The sequence below is a fragment of the Castor canadensis genome, chromosome 10 (assembly GCF_047511655.1).
Source record: "Castor canadensis chromosome 10, mCasCan1.hap1v2, whole genome shotgun sequence".
NCBI classification, from domain to species: Eukaryota; Metazoa; Chordata; class Mammalia; order Rodentia; family Castoridae; genus Castor; species Castor canadensis.
The window spans coordinates 58151789-58169181 of NC_133395.1; the positions used below are offsets into that span (position 1 = coordinate 58151789).

The 17393-nt window shown below is 42.3% G+C and overlaps 1 protein-coding gene across 7 annotated transcripts in view; it reads right to left on the reverse strand.

Annotated features, from left to right (window-relative positions):
- Tsc22d1 (TSC22 domain family member 1) overlaps positions 1–14115 on the reverse strand; it is a 119945-nt gene extending 105830 nt beyond the window's left edge. For 2 of the 7 annotated variants that reach the window (XR_012436217.1, XR_012436218.1), the window contains exon 1: positions 10722–14065. Coding sequence is in view for 3 of the 7 variants with exons in the window: in XM_074043351.1 (XP_073899452.1) it covers positions 10722–13612 (2891 nt within the window). In the remaining 4 variants the exon portion in view is untranslated. Of the gene's footprint in view, positions 1–10721 lie in introns of all 7 variants that reach the window. The other 5 variants (XR_012436220.1, XR_012436219.1, XM_074043351.1 and 2 more) reach the window with 4 other exon arrangements.
- Positions 14116–17393: the final 3278 nt, after the last annotated feature.

Genomic DNA, 17393 nt, shown 5'->3' on the forward strand with positions numbered 1-17393 from the left:
AAGCTGATATTACAAAAAAAATAATAATCTGGGAAGCATGGAAAAATAAGACATTATCTCACTGTCTTATCCACATGAAGCACAAGAGTAACCCTTCATAGCTCCATGGATAAGGAAGGGCAATACCATCCATCTTAATCTAAAATAAACGCTTAAGAAAACCAAGCCACGCGAATCTCCCCCATCAACACAAACATGGTTTTACACCAGGCAACCAGATTTAACACTAATATGTCCATAGTGTGAGAAGACCTTTAGTTGGAGGCTCTTAGAGTTAATTAGCCTCTGATGATCACTAGATGACAGCATCATTTTCTTTATGTTTTTAATTATTCCAACCTTAAAAGTGAAGACCTCGTCTTTTAATGCCATTTCACTACTATTCAGAACACACAGATAATCAATAAAGTTTACTGCTAATTCTGGTCACTGCCAACCCTTTTACTTGGCTCCTTTTTATCTGTACAATCCCTACTTTACTGGTTTAATAACAAGTAACTAAAATGACCGTAAGTAAAACAGATCACAGAAATTTTAAACAATTACTTGTGCTTATTAACAAGAAAAAAACTCAACACTAATAAGTAGCATTTTATAAGTTAAAATGTATTTTTAATAGCTGAAACTGCAAAGAACTTCCAAGGTAATGCTTAGATATTTAAGAATCACCATATGCACAGTGGCTGCACCAATTAAAATACTCATTAATTCCAATTTTGAAATAAAAAGATTTTTGTTTCATTCACGTAAGAGAATTTTATTGGAATAATAAGTAAATACAAAATAAACACAAAACACCGGTTTGTTAAAATCAACCAACTAACCATCACTTTTTTTTGGCTCACAAACTCAGCAAAAAGTAAATCAATTCTCAATCATCTCTATTAAAGAAGAAAATAATGATAACATATGAACATCTATAAGGAACTTACTTATCTTTCAAAAATATAATAGCCTTTTTTAAAAGGATGAGTTTCCCGTGTTGTCTTTACCAGTATTAATACATTTTCTACATTAAGCAGGCTTCCTTTGACTATCTACTATCTGTTAGGTACTGAAATAGGCAAACTAAATATCCTTATTCAAAAAGCTTAAAATCATCAGACAGAGCAGAGATGAGAAAATCAGAGAATGTAAATTTGATCAAAGTATATTACATGCATGTACTGAACTATCAAAAGGAAACCTCTTTGTAAATTAATAGATGGTAATAAAAAAACAAAAACAAAAAGTCAGATAACCACAGAAAAACAAAAACTAATCATAAACCATAATAAGCATTATAAAAGAAAACAACAAGGCACTTTTAATCAGTATAACAAAGAAGCTAAGTTTAGATTGGTATGCCAGAGGCCTCTTAGTAAATGAGCTAAGCTTTAACAATGAAGGGAAAGTAGTATAGGGGATGCCGGTGCTAAAGAACAACCTGTACAAAGGCTTAGAGGAGGAAGAAAGGACAAGTGAGAAGCCTTCTGGAAGGAGGTCAAGTGTAACTGGACTTCAGAAGGTAAGGGAATAGTAAGCAAAGACGGAGAGTAACTGTCTTAAAATAGAAAGTCTTCAAGGGGATTTGGACAAGTGAGTTACATGAACAGATTTCTACTCTAACACTATTCTACACAAAATACAGTATCAGAGGAAGAGTGCAGAAGCTACTACATACAGTTCTTCAAGTAGAACTGCTGTTGTCTTAAGACTACGGCAGTAGAGAAGGGAGTAGATAAATTCAAGATGAATTTGACATAGGAAAAGGACTATAAACAATGACGCTCAGGTTTCTACAAAGAAGAACTGATGTTTATCAAAGTAAGAACAACTGAAGAATAAATTTTGAGGGGTTAGGAAATCAAAGTTTACTACTTGTTGAGATTAAAAAGCCTAAGAGAATGCAGAGATAGTAGGAAGACAGAACTATATCCATCTAAGGCTAAGAAGAAAAAGCTGGACAAACTGTGTACATCCAGAAGTTGATAGTATACAGACCACCTATAAGAACAGGAAAAAGGTACTAAGAAGGAAGAGAACTCAGAAATCCAAAGAAACTAACAATGAAGTCTGGCAGAGAATAATCTGGAAAGAGACGCTGGAAAAGGAATGGTGAGAAAGGTGGGAAGAAAACAAAGGCTATTAAAGAATGCTTCAAGGAGGAAAACTAAGGTCAGCTAGGCTGAAGGACTGATGAAAAAAAGTCAAGAGTTTGAGTTCCTGATCAAAGTGACAGGTAAAGAACAAATGCTCAGAGAAAAAGGCATTCAAAATATGTGAACTAGGAAATGACCCAACCTAGAATCTTTACAATCTTTTTAAGTAGTGTAAAGATGCTTCAAAATTTTTTCCTCTCTGTAACTTTCTTTTAATGAGCCATTAAAGTATATTTTACCACAACATGCTCAACCTAACAGTGACATGGCAAAAAACAACCACTAAGGTTTTAATATTGCAGCACCAGAATAGGTTATGCCTCGCAGTTTCGTATTTTTAAAATTAATCCTTCTAGGCAAGAAATCGCATCTACTTTTTTGCAATTCTTAAGCCACTACAACAAAGTAAATTTACTCAAAAAGTTAAGTGGTTTTCTTCTAAAAAGAAAATTCCCATACAAATTTCACAAGAAAAAAATGTAGAAATTAACTCAACATTTGATTGTGGTACTGGGGTTTGAACTCAGGACCTCACGCTTGCTAGGCAAGCACTCTACCATTTGACCCACTCTGCCAGTTTAACTCAACATTTCAATGTCAACTGTGTTTCACATACCCCACTATAATGATTTTATCCATTTTTCACTAAGCAAAGGTTTATAGGGAAATGTTGTATTTGATGGCATTTTCATCATTTATAATACACAAAGAAATTACCAGCCTTTTTTTTTTTTTTCAGTTTTCAATCACACTAATATTATTTATTTATTTCCTGTCAAAGTGACCAGTAAAGAACAGTGAGAGAAAAGGGCATTCAAAATATGAGAGACTAGGAAACAACCCAACCTAGAATACAACCTTACCTTTTTTGGTCTTATCCTTTGTTGTCTTTGTAAGTAGTAGTAGTAATAGAACTAGATTTTGAATTGGAAAAATCGCTTTGAATTTTACCTCTGCTTTACTGCTCTGTATGCAATACTGGATGACTCATTAGCCTCCCTAATAAACTCAGTAAATGTTAGTTCATTCACCAATAAAATAGGAAAAACTTAATGTATGAGGTTATTGAATGATTATTAAGTATTAATTGAATCTAATAACATTTTCAATCATTTCTATGACTATAAATACTGAGTTATATACTATTCTTATTTCTGGTGAATATAAGCCAAGTAATTCCACTCTTAAAATTTATGTACAGTACTTAAAACACAATTTCTTAGAGCACTGGTTTTATTAAAAATAAGCATCCTTCTTTACATCTCAGTGCAGTAGTCTACTATTGAGATAGATCTGTAATAGTAAATACACACATCTATTTTTTTACTCCTTCCCCAAAAATCCCACTGAAATGACAGGAGTTTTGGGTGTTTTTTTTTTCTTTTAAGATATAAAGTCATAAGAGAGACGATAGGGGCAATGTAACTAATGTACAATATAAACCTAATCAGAACTGTAAACTATGAATCCCCCCCATAATGAATATATCCTAACAAAACAATTTATAAAATAAAAAAAGATAAAGACATAACCCTACAAAAATTGAAAGGTGAGAAGACAATAGCAACAAAAATTGAGAAACTGGAAAGCAGATGGTTGAATGACAAATGACTTAGAAAACAGTAACAAAATCAATTCTGTAGCAAACAGTGGAGAAGGCCAAAATCAAACCCATTTTAACCTGCAAAATCCCCCAAAGTCCCAGGAATCGGCAGTTCCACATCCATGAGTGGGATGGGGAAGATAAAGAAGACTGGACCAGCCCCACAGATCCCAACTGCCTCTCCCCAACACCAGCAAAAAGCTGAAAGTATTTATTGTCTGAAGAAGATGAAAACACAAGACCTCAGGACTAAGAAAATCAGGCAGGTGAATAAAATGGAAACAAGGATGAGTAAAGAAACATTATTTGGGGATGCTAAGACTCCCCAAAACCTTTTATTCCACATTTCCTATGTCCCTCTCCCTACCTCAGCATGCCATAAACCAAAACAGCCTTCTCATACAGATCTAAGCAGCTATTAATATATGAGGATATGACTTCAAGAGTCCCCCAACCAAAGAACCCAGCCAGTTTGCCATTACAGTGAAGCTAACAATTCACAAGCCTTGCTGAGAATTTCTTATCAGCATTTTAATCCCTTACTTTTAACTATCTGAGGAAAGAGTAAAACAAGAAAGATAAAGACCAAACCAAAAAGAAAGAAAATGAAACCTGGAGAAAACAGACTACACAGAAAGAAGACTAAAAACAAAAATTGGAGCCTTTCTACTACATACCTATAATCCTAGCACTAGGGAGACTAAGTCAGGATGAGAGCAATTTCCAGAACAGTCTGAGCTACATAGAGAAACCCGAGCTCAAAAAACAAACAGGCAAATCTAACATAAATTCAGAGATAAGACAGAATACTATCATTATTAAACTAGAACACACAATTAAAAAGGAGCAAAGAACAAAAAAGTTACTGCAAATTAAATATATAAAAATAACGAATAGGCTGGGCATGGTAACTCACGCCTGTAGCCCACAATCCCAGCTACTCGTGAGGCAGAAATTCAGAGTATCATAGTTTGGGGCCAACTCAGGCAACAACAAAAAAAACCCACAAGAACTAACGCAAAAAGGGCTAGGGGTGTGCCTCAAAAGGTAGAGTACCTGTCTAGCACGTTTATCTGAGTTCATACTCTAGTACACAAAAAATAAAGGAAAGAACAAACGAAAGCACACAGAAATAGAGCAAAGAGAAAAAGAAACAAAAAACAGTTAAGAAAATTAGAAGACCAGGAAGGTCCATTTTCTAAAGAGAGTAGTTTGAGAAGAAAAAAAAAAAAAAGGAAAGTAATCAAAAACTTCAATTTAAGAAAAAAATCCCAAAATTGTTATTCTATTTCCAGAATAACAGAGTGAGTTGAATTATAAAACATACTGCATCTAGGTAGAAAGATGGCAAAAGGAAACACACTGAAAGCTACTGAAAGGTAAGGGAGAGTAATCTGACTGAAGTACAATATATTCATGGGTAAAATACCATGGTGAAATCCCTTTGAACAAGGAACATACCTTTAAAAAATGAAGGACTAGAATGTAAAACAGGTCCTAGTGGGGGGTGGATACTGTCAGGAGGGGAGAGATTGAATGAAGAGGGTGAAGGAAGATGAACAGTCGATGCACTTTATATACTTACATGAAAATAGAACAATGAAACCTGTTGAAATTGTTTTAAGTAGGGGAAGAAGGGAGATGAGGGAAAATAATGGTGGGCTTGAACCTAACCAATGTACATTATAAGCATATATAGAAATGTCACAATGAAAACCCCCTGTACAACTAATATATTGTAACAGAAATGTTTTTATTTAAAAAAAAAAAAAAAAAAGGTATTTTCAGGCTGAAATAGCACATACCAAATACTCAACACCATGAATGAAAGCAGACCCACACAAAGACCCATCATTGTAAAAGTTCAGAACACTAGGAATAAACAAAGTCTTGAAAGAGTTCATAAAAGATAAAAAGGAAAAGAGAAGGAAAAACAAAACACAGCTCACAACATGCATAAAGAATGAGAAATCAAAATGCCTTTAGATTTCTCAAAAGCAGTGTGGATTACACAAAGCAATGGTACAAAACTGTAAGAGAATATAATTTCCTACCTGGTATTCTTTACCTAACCAAAGAATCAAACTTAGGGTAAACTAAACCCATATTAAAACACCAAGTAAATCAAAAACGAAGACAACACTGGTCACTGGAAAATGGATATCCAACAAAGAGAAAGTAAAGGGAGTCCCAGAATAATACTTGAGTATCAAGGCTAGAAGGCAATCAGTCCAGAATGGAGTTCAGAGAGATATCACAAAGACTTCCTCAGGAAGATAAAACTGATAACTTAGTGACAGCATTGAGAGATCTGATGAAACACAGAGAAAGATGGATGGGGATGGGACGACCCCAGCAACATCACCCTAGGATAGAACTAACAGTGAAGACACAAGGAAAAATTTATTAGCTCTTGAGTCCGCTTGTACTTAAGTAAAAGCACACAACAAAGAATTACCAAACATCAAAACTACAAAAACAAGAAAACCAAAAAATAATTACCAAGTATCTGAGGGCAGACTATAGAAATATAGAACCCAAAACACACAGAAATGAAAGGGGAGGGAGAAGGAGGCAACTTAGAGAACAGACTATGCTGAAAAATAGACTTGAGAGGGGAAGGGAGCGCACCATTGTCTATCTTCTAGTTAGCTTTGGGGAGAGGGGGGCAGGGAAGGAGCAGAAGGGCAGCCGCAGGACATAATACTGGACAGAAAAACTAATCTTTTACAAGAACTCTGAATAATCAAGTGTGACACAATCATAATTATTGGGAGAAAGGTAGAAGGGTGACCAGATCATTTTCTATCTAAATTAATAAAGACAGAACAAAACAAGGAGTATTTTATTTAATACTTATTTAGGGCAGAATGAGTTAAGTTTCAATTTTTCCAAATTAATTTAATTCATGTAACAATCCTGTAAGAAATACTATTTTTTCCTCACTTTTCCAAAAGAAGGTAAGGTTCAAAGAGGTTAAGTGGCTTAAAGTTACATAAACTAGGTGACAGAGAAAGGATCAAAGCTAAGCAATCTACTTCCAAAATCCATGCTCCTAACCATCAAGTTATGTTGCATATCCAGCAGCAAGACAAGTATTTTAGAGACTAGGAGGTAATATCAGAATAATCATCTAAAAGAGGCAAAAGTGCTTGTAGGAAAGGAAACCTGGGAAGAATGAAGCAGAAAGTTTTTGTTTGTTTGTTCATTCATGTAAACCATCTGACTCAAATTGTGAATGTACTACTAAATAAAAAGTAAAAACTTAAGCCAAACGTGTGGAACATGCCTGTAATCCCAGCATTTGTAAGGCTGAGACAGAAGGATTTCAAGTTCAAGACCAACCTGGGCTACATAGTGAGACCCTGACTCAAAAAAAAAGAAAAAGAACGAACTATAAAAAGTTATAATTTGGTATTTTACAATTAACATGTTTAGACTTATGTTAAACATCCTGAGTAGTTAAGCAAAATGAGTACTACTCTTATCTTACAGATAAGGGAACACTAATTTCTCTATAATAAATATTTGAGGATCTACTATAAAAGTCACTCTATACAAGACATAACCAATTCACCTCAAGGAATAATGAAGAGGTTAGCAATCATTTTATTCATTTCTTCTCAATTCACTGAATAAACTACATGATTCTGAATCTCCAACAGTTGTGCTTAAGGTAAGAGACAAATCATGATAGGAAAAGCAGAGAAAGATCTGTTCATTAATTTGCTCAAAAAATATTTAGTCTCTGCCCTTGAGAAACTCCCAGCCTTGTGGGAAAAACTGGTAAACATAATTATAATCAAATACATACAAGTGCTAAAGTAGAGGAACATTAAAAAGTACTAAGGAAACAAAATCCCCTGGGAAAGCAAATCCTTCAGAGGGAATATCTGAGCTGAATCTTGAAGGATGAATAGAAGTTTGACCAATTTCACCTAAAAGGTTGTGCTAACAACCACAAAACACTATTTCAGAGTGAAATATCTATCTTCTCATTCTTGTAAAGATAAATTCATATTAAAGACTAATTCATCAAGACCTTTTTATTAAGAATGATTTTTTAAAACAAGACATAATCTGTATACCTTAATTCATATTCTTCATCTTTTATACTTAACAGTGGGCATTTAAAAGCACTTTCCACATATTTAATAAACATTTTAAAGTAAGTGTTGAGTATTACTGCAGAAGATGATTAAAGAATAACCACTGTCATAGCCAAGCACTGATGGCTCACACCTATAATCCCAGCTGTTTGGAAGGCTGAGATCAGGAGAATCACAGTTCGAGGCCAGCCAAAGCAAGTAGTTTCCAAGACCCCATCTCTTAAAATAACCAGACCAAAATGAACTAGAGGTGTTAGTTCCAGTAGTAGAGTACCTGCTTTGTAAACAGTAAGCCCTGAGTTCAAGCCCCAGTCCCACCAAAGCACTCAATAATAAAACACTCAATTTGTACCACCAAAAACTAATTTGTTAACGTATTTCCTGTATCTTAATATTAGTCTCCCATGACAGAAGAATGGTGACAAAGCCTAGAAGACCAAGGCTTAACATTAGAAGAGAGCTAAAAAGTTTAAAAAAAAAAAAAATCACTTTTTTCTCTTGTAGGTATTCTCAAATCCTCTTTTGAGGACAAATTTAAATGAAGTATTTCTTTTTCCAAGCTAAAGTGGTAATAGAAATAATCTGCAGCAAAACGCAATTAAAAAGGTAATATATGTTACACACTTTCTGACCTTTTAGATATTTTAGGGGCGAAACATTTTGATTTTACAGACTTTTGAAGGATACCTCTGAAACAAAAATTTTCCCATTTCCTCACTCAACTTTGACGTCAATTAATAAAGGCTCATATGCATAGTAAATTAAAAGTAAGTACCATCTGAAGACAACTTAAGTTACTTTAGACTAACATTTCATATTTCTTGTCCTGATCTAGAATTCCAAACCCTTCTTCAAAGGGCTGGGACTGTGGTTCAGTGGTAGAGCTCTTGCCTAGCATGCCCAAGGCCCTGGGTTTGAGCCCCAATACCACAACAAAAAAACCAAATACTTGCCCATAATTAATCGTTATCTCATTTACTATCTTCCTGGAAAATAATTTTGTACTACTATTTTAAACTAGAACTCTACCTCTACAATTAAAAGCTTAATTGTAAATAGCAACCACTGACTTTGATTGTGTGGGACAGCAAATTTTGGAAAGCCCTGCCATGCTCCCTACCAACAGGAAGAAAAGGAAAAAGTCATACCAGAAGCCTAAATGGTAATTAAGAACATCACAGCAGGTTTGAATTTACAATGTGTGGTTTTCATTTCTGTATGTCAACCCTGTCTTTCATTTCACTAAATTTAGCATCTATATAACATACCATTTTTATGTGAACTTAACTCAGACTACACCCTTTTGATTTAGGAAACATTAATAATTGTAGTAAATAATTCTTTAAACTGGCATTACAAGTGTCAGAATGATAAAGATAAAATTAAAGGTTGAATAATTATAATGGGACTATTAAGGAAACTACCTCCTAGAAGTCTATCTTTTAAATTACTTTTACACAAAGATACAGAATACATTTGATAAGTAACAAGATTTTAATTATGACTATTAGAAAACTAACAAAAATCTTGAAAGACAAGATTTTAACCTGTTTCAATTACCATAACTATCTTTTAAACAACTTCAAAAGAAAAACTCACCAAAATATTTGGTCTTTTTCTAAAATTAAAATTCATTTGTAATATACTCAGTGTTTCCAAAATGAAACCCACAAACAAACATATAGACTATAAAAGCTTCATTTGGTTTGATGAAAGTTTAATCTCAATAATCTCCAACTAATACTAAAATAATTGTGTCTTGAATACAAGTGAACAGTCTTTCCGTAACTCCTATGATATTGTGATCAAGGTCAGTCACAGACTGGCAAATTTGTTAAAACATTCCTTTAAAAAAAAAAAAAATCTGTAAGGTCAAAAACCAATGTGGTAAACACAGAAGATTCCATAACTTTTCTAGCCAGCCAGATTTAAAAGCAATTTGATGCAATGTGATTAACTAATTATTTACAATCTAACTGAAAAAATTCTGGTTTAATGATGCATTTTAGGCTTTATGTTTTTTGTTTTTGTTTTTGTTTTGTTTTTTGGTAAGTTAAGAGGGGAACAGGTGAAACAGATTAGCAAATTGTCTTACTTTCATGCCTTTGTAAATTCAACACTCCATGACTTACTCTATAAAATGGCTACCACCTTGATCTGCTATGCAAAAGAAAAAATGTACAGCACACTACTGTTGGAAATATATCTGGTTTTTGACAATGTGTGCTTTCCTCCAGCCAAAATTAGTTTTTTAAGATTCCCTTCCTTTTCTGTGCAGATAAAGGGACCATTACATTAGGTTTACAAAAGCTGGTCAATTACAGTATGAGTGCAACCTATATAACCCAAGTTAGGTCATCTTTCCTACAGTGTCTGACTAGGAAAAGCAGGTGACAGTATCTCCCACAGCCTAAGATCAAACACAGTAGAACAGAAAAGGGGCTGTCTAGTAAAGGAGAACAAATACAGGAACGGCAACCCCCGCCCCCCAAGAGACGATAAGGATTTTAGTAACTCAAAAGAACAGACCAAGTATCATTTAGGTTAGAAAATTTAACCTTCTTTTGATAATAAATCTTCTAAAAAGAATTTTAGAGATAATAAAAATCACTTGGTACCCTCAAACCTATTTTAATATAAACACAGGTTCAATAACTATTCTGACACATATTAGGTACATGACTTTCACCACTTCCTATTCAATCTGAAATCATTCTGGAAAACTTACCATGAATATGCATTCTCACATACAAAAATGAAAACATATGCTCTGGACTAACTGTGCATATACACTTTGTGCATATACTGCTACTAAATAAATTAACTTTGAATCTGTTGGACGTCTGCAGAAATATGGCATGATCTTACCTCTCATCCTCGCCATCCACCAGGGGTGTCGTCAGCGGTAGCACCTTCAACGGGAAAAGAGAAGCAGAGGCTGCTAGGCTGCTGCTACTCCCATCTGAAACTGCTGACATTCCCCCACTGTCACCACTGATGGTCTGAGGTAAGCCAACTGAGGAGGGCTCCGCTGGGCGCCTGGCATCTTCGATTTGGCTTCCAATTGCCTGAGCTAATGATTGTGCAGAGAACTGAGTAGAACTTAGGGATATCTGCTGTGCCAAAGGCAAATTTATGTTAGTTGCTATCAAGGGAGATTGACTAATACTTTGAACCAAATTACCATTTTGACTGGCAGGGGGTTGTGCTATATTCTGTGGTGGAACCAAGTTTGTTGGGGCAGAAGGCATTCCAGAAGGACCAGCTGAACTAACCTGATTTGAAACAGAAATACTACTAGCAGAGGGCAAAGGACTAACTGCGGGCAGCTGCTGCGAAACAACTCCTTGAGCTACTGGCTCTACTCCCTGTGGCTGAGGAGGCATGGTTAACAAGGTACTCTGGGGTGCAATAACCAACTGTTGAGGAACGCCTGAAGCACTAGTTTGAACTCCCTGATGAAGAAGCCCAGTTTGAGCAGGTGGAACTACTTGTGAAGATGGAGGAGCACCTTGCTGAATAACTGAAGGTGTAACTTGGGAAGAGGGCTGCTGCACTGCAGTAGGTATGTTTGCTTGTTGACCAATATTTACAACTTGACTGCCAGTAGATACAGCAGATACTGCTGTTTGAGCCTGGCCAATGGACTGGCTAGAGACTGCTGCAGGTTGTGCTTGGATTGCTGTGGACTGAACTGGCAGCTGGATCCCCTGTGGCTGAGCCACAGCAATCACTGCTGTTCCTGTTCCCACTCCTGCAGAACTGGACTGTCCAGAGGACATTGCTGTCTGAAGAATTGGCTGCTGTTGTGCATATTCTGAAGTAGGATTTTGAGTCACTGATTGACCATGGCCTGGGGCCATTTGTGTAGAAACCATAGGTTGCTGTTGTCCATACTGTAACTGTTGGGGTGATGCCCCTGGAAGAGGAGTTTGCACTGGAGCAGCCGTCTGAGAATATGGCAGCTGGGGTTGAGCCAAACTGGAAATGGAAGGCTGCTGACATACAGCTGAAGTGACACCAACCACATTTACAGGTGATGGCTGGATACCAGTTGCAGCATTGATAGTGGTTTGCAGAGGTATTGGTTGAAGACCCTGCTTTTGCTGATAGCTCAGTTCTTGAGTCTGTAATTGTACTTGTGACATCTGTGGCTGAGAAATACTCTGTGGTATACTAACTGCTGAAATACTCTGTGGACCGGGGCTACTGAAATCCATCTGTTGGAGGGCCACACCTTGAAGAGCTGGTTGCTGCTGCTGCACCACCACAGTAGGGGCTCCCATCTCTCCACTTCCCACACTCTCTGTGTAGTGACTCAGTGTGCTGACACTACTGCTCACTGAACTCCCACTAGTGCTCTCCCTCTCCGAAGTCACTTCTGCTGGGTTTTGTTTTACAGTCTCTACCACTTTGTTTACCACCACACCTTCGGTAGCAGGTACAGCATTTTCTTTTTCATAGAACTCAGTGCAAGTCCATCTACCTTTTTTAAAGGGTTCAGAAGTAGAATCTAACTTCACAACTCTGAACCTTGATGTGTTAACTGTTGGTTGCTGCTGCTGACTTGAAACCAATCCCCCAGTCATCCCTGCAGCAGCATTAAGAGCACTGTTAGTAACAGTAGAGGAAGAAACAGTACCATTGCCCATGCCACTCAAGATATTCACATTAACACCACTGGTAACTCCAGGCCCAACACTTACACTAGCAGCACTAGGAATATTGCTTGTACTTATATTAGCATTACCAAGCATGCTGCTTGTCACATTAGGACTGAAACTACCCAGAGCAGCAGCGCTCACATTACTCATTGTATTAGTGCCACTAACAGAATTTATACCTATACCACCTGGAGTACTTGGAGCACGGATGTTAGTCATTACAGACGCAGGTGAACCACTCGATGATACAGCAGAAGTTGGAGCAACTGGCACACCACCGTCCGAGCTTCCAGTTGTAGAGAGTTTTCTGGACACTGGGCTTGAAGGCGGCCCTCCGGGGATGGATGCGGCGGCCACAGAAGCATGGGAAGGATGGTGATGCCCATGGTGAAGGTGGTGGCCGTGGTGAACGTGATGGTGGTGGTGGAGGTGGTGTGGATGAGCATTCCCGTTGATCACAACGTTCTGTGGTGGAAGGTGAGGCAGATGAGGCTGAGGAAGGTGGGGCTGGTTGGGCGAGACTGCCCCAGGTGTCTCAGCTTCCTGGAAGTTATTCAGAGTCTCTTCAGAGGAGCTGCGTTCCGGCTCCCCTAAGTCGGTAGCCCTGGAAAGTGACACATCCAGGATCTCGGAAGAAGAGAGATCTTCCGTGTGAGATTCATCCAGATCGTCGTAGCTCTCGGTGTCCTCTGCTATGCTGTTGTTGGAGCTGATGCTGGCAGAGATCTGAGCTGGAGTCACGCTAGTTATCTGGAAGCCACTTTTCTTCTTCATTTGAGTTCCGCCTGGCGCAAGAGGCTGCGCCTGCAGCTGAGCCTGCGAGAGGAGGTTCAGGCTTTGTGGAGGCGGAGGCTGTGGTCCCGACGTGGAAGATGCTGCAGGAGGCGGCGGCTGGAGCAGCGACGGAGGCGGAAAGTCCTCCGACGATGTGGCAGCGCTGCCGACGCCGGTACCTGCTGCATTGAGAGCAGAGGCGCTGCCACCACCGCTGCCCCTTCGAGGGAACATTGCCGGGTGCGCCATCTTCCTAGCAGCACTCATGTCTGCAGCGGAGGCCGCCGCCGCGGCGGTGGTGGACTCGGGCGGCTGGTGCATTGTGTCGGGGACCGGGGGGCGGAGGAGGAGAGTGCAATTTCCTTCTGCACCGTAATCTTTGTATTCAACACGCCGGGGAGGAAAACGGGACCTGACGCTCCGCCCGACGCGATTCCTCCTCCACCACCTCCTCCTCCTCCTCCTCCGTCCAAGGCGCCGGCCGCTCCCGCCTTCGAGGGCGAGCTTCGGGGAAGGGAGGATGAACGAGGGTGAACAGAGTGGCCGGGGACTCAAAGGGGGGACCCCTTCAGTCCTCCGCCATTCACTTTCCCCTGTAGCCACACACCCCCCTTTATATTCCGCTTCACGTGGGGTGCGGGGCAGGAGGGAGGAGAGCCCGGGAGGGGGAGGGGAAGTCAAGGGAGGAAAAGCGAGAAATGCCCACCTTCTTTGGCCAACTCCGGAGCCACCTCAGCCCCCTCCTCCCGCCGCGGCGGCGGCCGCTGCAAAAAGCCCTCCCGGCTCGCCCTGCACGAAAGGCAGCGCGGAGCGAGTGTCGCCTGGCCCTCGCCACCCCCCGGCGCCGCGGCCGCCGGCGAGCCCCGAGCTCAGTGTCGCTCAAACCTCCCCTGCCGGCCCCGCCGGCCCCGCTCCGCCCTCCCCCCGCGCCCCGCGGACCCTTTCAAACCCCCTGGGCTCGCGGCGGTTGCTCCGGGAGGAAACTCTGGCCGCGGCTGGGGCCGGGGCGGTGCGGCTGCGAGCGGGGCGGCGGCGGCGGCGGCGGCGGCGGTGGGGCGCCCGGTACGGTGAGCCCAGCAACGAGGCGCGGGCGGGCGCGCAGAGACGCCGGGTCCTCGCGGAGCACGGCCGGGGCGCGGCGGCGGCGACGGCGGCGGTGGTGGTGGTGGTGGCAGCGGGAGCCCAGGGACCGCTCCATCACTGGCAGCCATGGAGCCCGAGCATTTTCCTCCCTCGGGGCAGGCGCTCGGCTCGGCACTCGTCCTCGGGGAGGAAGGGGCCGGCGCCCGAGCTCGTCGGAGGGCGGCGGGACGTGCGCGGGAGCGGAGGGTGCGAGCCTCGGGTCCTCTTCCTCGGCAGCCGGCTCGTCCTCACCCCGCTGATTTCGCGGCCGGGCGGGAGGGGGGCTGCGGGCGGCGGCGGCTCCTTTCTCGGCGGCGTTGGTGGCCAGACGGGCTGGTGCAGCGACTGCAGCCGACGCCGTTCAAAGGAACGAGAGGTGGGGTTGGTCGGTGTCTGCACACGGGGCGGGGGAGTGGGTGGGTGCCGAAGGAGGGTGTTGGGCGGGGAGGGGGCTGTGGTGGTTGTTACTAGTGCTCTTCTCCGACTCCACCGTATCCCCCGGTCTCTCGCGGCATCGGGAGAGGAGGGACCAGCGCCCGAGCGCAGGAGGAGGAGGGGCGACCGCAGGCCGGAGGAGGAGGCGGTGGTGGCGGCGGCGGCGGCGGGGGGAGGGGGAGCCGCGGAGGAGACAAGGGAAGATGGCGTCTGCGCATGCGCCCCGGCGCCGCAGACATAAAGCCGGGTTTGGCTGAGAGGGAGGCGGCGGGTCTTCGGACTTAGCCGAGCTCTGGCTCTCTCCACGGAAATTGCCGAAGAAGGCTAGAGGAGGCGCCGGGGGCGGTGGGGATGGGGAATTTGGCCGAGGGCCTGGTTGGGGGGGGGCGGGGCGAGGCGGGCGCGGGGCCGCGCTGCGCGGCGCGCGCGGGTTAGGTGTGTCCGCTCTTTTCTCACCCGCGGCTCGGCGCGGGCCCGCGGGCGGACGAGGGTGGGGCGGGAGGGGCCCTCCGAGCGCCGGGTCTCGAGTGTGCGCGCCTGCCCAGTTTGGTGTCCCCCCGCCTGCGGAATGGGTAATGAGGCTTTTCTCCGCAGCACCAGCATCACGAGTTTCAGTTCCCAGGAGCCTGTCGCTGCTGCTGCGGCCACGACATGAGTCAGGCTTTCTTCCTCGGCGCGTGGCGGAGCCCTCCTCCTCCTCGTCCTCCTTCTCGCCGCACCTGGGCGCGCCCCCGGCCCGCGCCGCGCTCCCCTCCCCCGGGGATGCCCCAGCGCCGGGAGTTGCGGGCTCCCTGCCAGGCCCGGGGCTCCCAGCCATAGGTGGTGGCTTTTGTGCAGTGCGGTGGCGGCTGCCATGCGGTCCCTCGCCCCTCGAGTGGCCGGGGCGAGACCGCCGGGCAGATGGTGCAGCTGTTTCCAGCAGCTGCGTGGAGGTTGCAGCCCTTGTTACCTGGAGGGAGCAGCAAGCCACCCCGAGAGCCTGCTCACCTCAACAGGTGGGGCTTGTCGCCGGCAGCGATGCCTTTTTTGTCCAGGCTGTGGCGAGCCAAGGTGCCCTGATCTTAATGGCAACACAGAAGTGATAAATGAAGAATGCCTCCTAGGACAGAAATAGAGAAGGGGCATCTGAAATTCCAGTTTTTAAAATTCAAACCCCATCGGGGAGGGGGGGGAACATCTCATGGTTCTGAACATAGAACGTAGTTCTACAGAAGCAATGTAAGATTTGATGGGAGTCGGTTTTCTGGAAGATGCTTCCCTGACATTACATGTCAAAACCTTCTGGGTCTAAGCATTGCTTACTGCTAAAGTAGGATGTGCCTCTCACCCAGTGAATACTGGTATTACAGACATGAGCTACCATACTTGGCTGTTTTTTTAAATTGCTCTGTGCAAAGTATGTGCTTCCAAATACTGAAAGTGATAGGGCAATAAGAGTCAAGTCGACTTCTAAAGACTACTTACTGTTTTATAATATTTTTGTTAATACAGAATGACTATATTTTTTGATAATTATGCTTATTTATGTATTTTACAAAAATAATCATTTTGTCAGGTGTGGTGTAATCCCAGCAGTCAGGAGACTGAGGCTGGAGGATTGTAAGTTTGAGACCAGCCTGGGCTACCTAGGAAGACCCTGGCTGATAAAAATCAAAAATAAGGGGGAAGTACCCTAAAATGCATAAACAAAAATTTATAAGTAAATCATTTTCTTTTTCATCCCCCGGAAGGTGTTGTTACAGGAGATACGCCTGGTTAATGACTAACAATTCCATTGTTGTAAAGCTTTTCAACAGTTTTTGAATGGAAAAATAGAAGCTATCCTAAACAATTGAAACTGCAGTGGAATGTGGACTGGGGAAAGATGTTTCTTCGGACTACAGTGTGAAGGAAAATGCTCTGATCTCTGAAGTTGCCTTAGGTCAAACTTTTAAATTACCCCAAATGGCAATTTTCCATCCTTGGGCCACCTAAATACCCTCTCTGATTTTGCTAATATGGCTAAAGAAACACATAGAATATATTAAAGTCTTACCCAGAGTTGACAGAGTGAAAGAGTTGTTGAGATAACCCTATAAAAAGCAGATACTTATTTTAATAACTAGTAGCAAAGGGTATTGTTGGTTTTGGCTGTTGTAGGATTTGGTTTGGTGGAGAGGGATATTAGTACTTTGAAAAGAAAGGTTTAAAAACAAAACTTCCAGAATAACAGAAAATATGGTCTTTTCTAATGTATTTAATTTTTTGCCTGCCATATCACTTTCAAACTCCTGTTTAGGCCACATCAAGTCTCTCTAAACTACAAAGAGTAACTCTTTAAATAGGGATATCCAGATTTCAAAATTTTGTCATAGCTGCACACCAGTAGCTCAAATATGTAATTCTAGCTACCTGGGAGGCTGAGATCAGGAGGATTACCATTTGAGGTCAGCCCAGGCAACTAGTTCTTGAGACCCCATCTCCAAAATAACTAGACGAAAATGGGCTGGAGGCATGGCTCAAACAGTAAAGTGCCAGCTTTGCAAGCATGAAGCCCTGAGTTAAA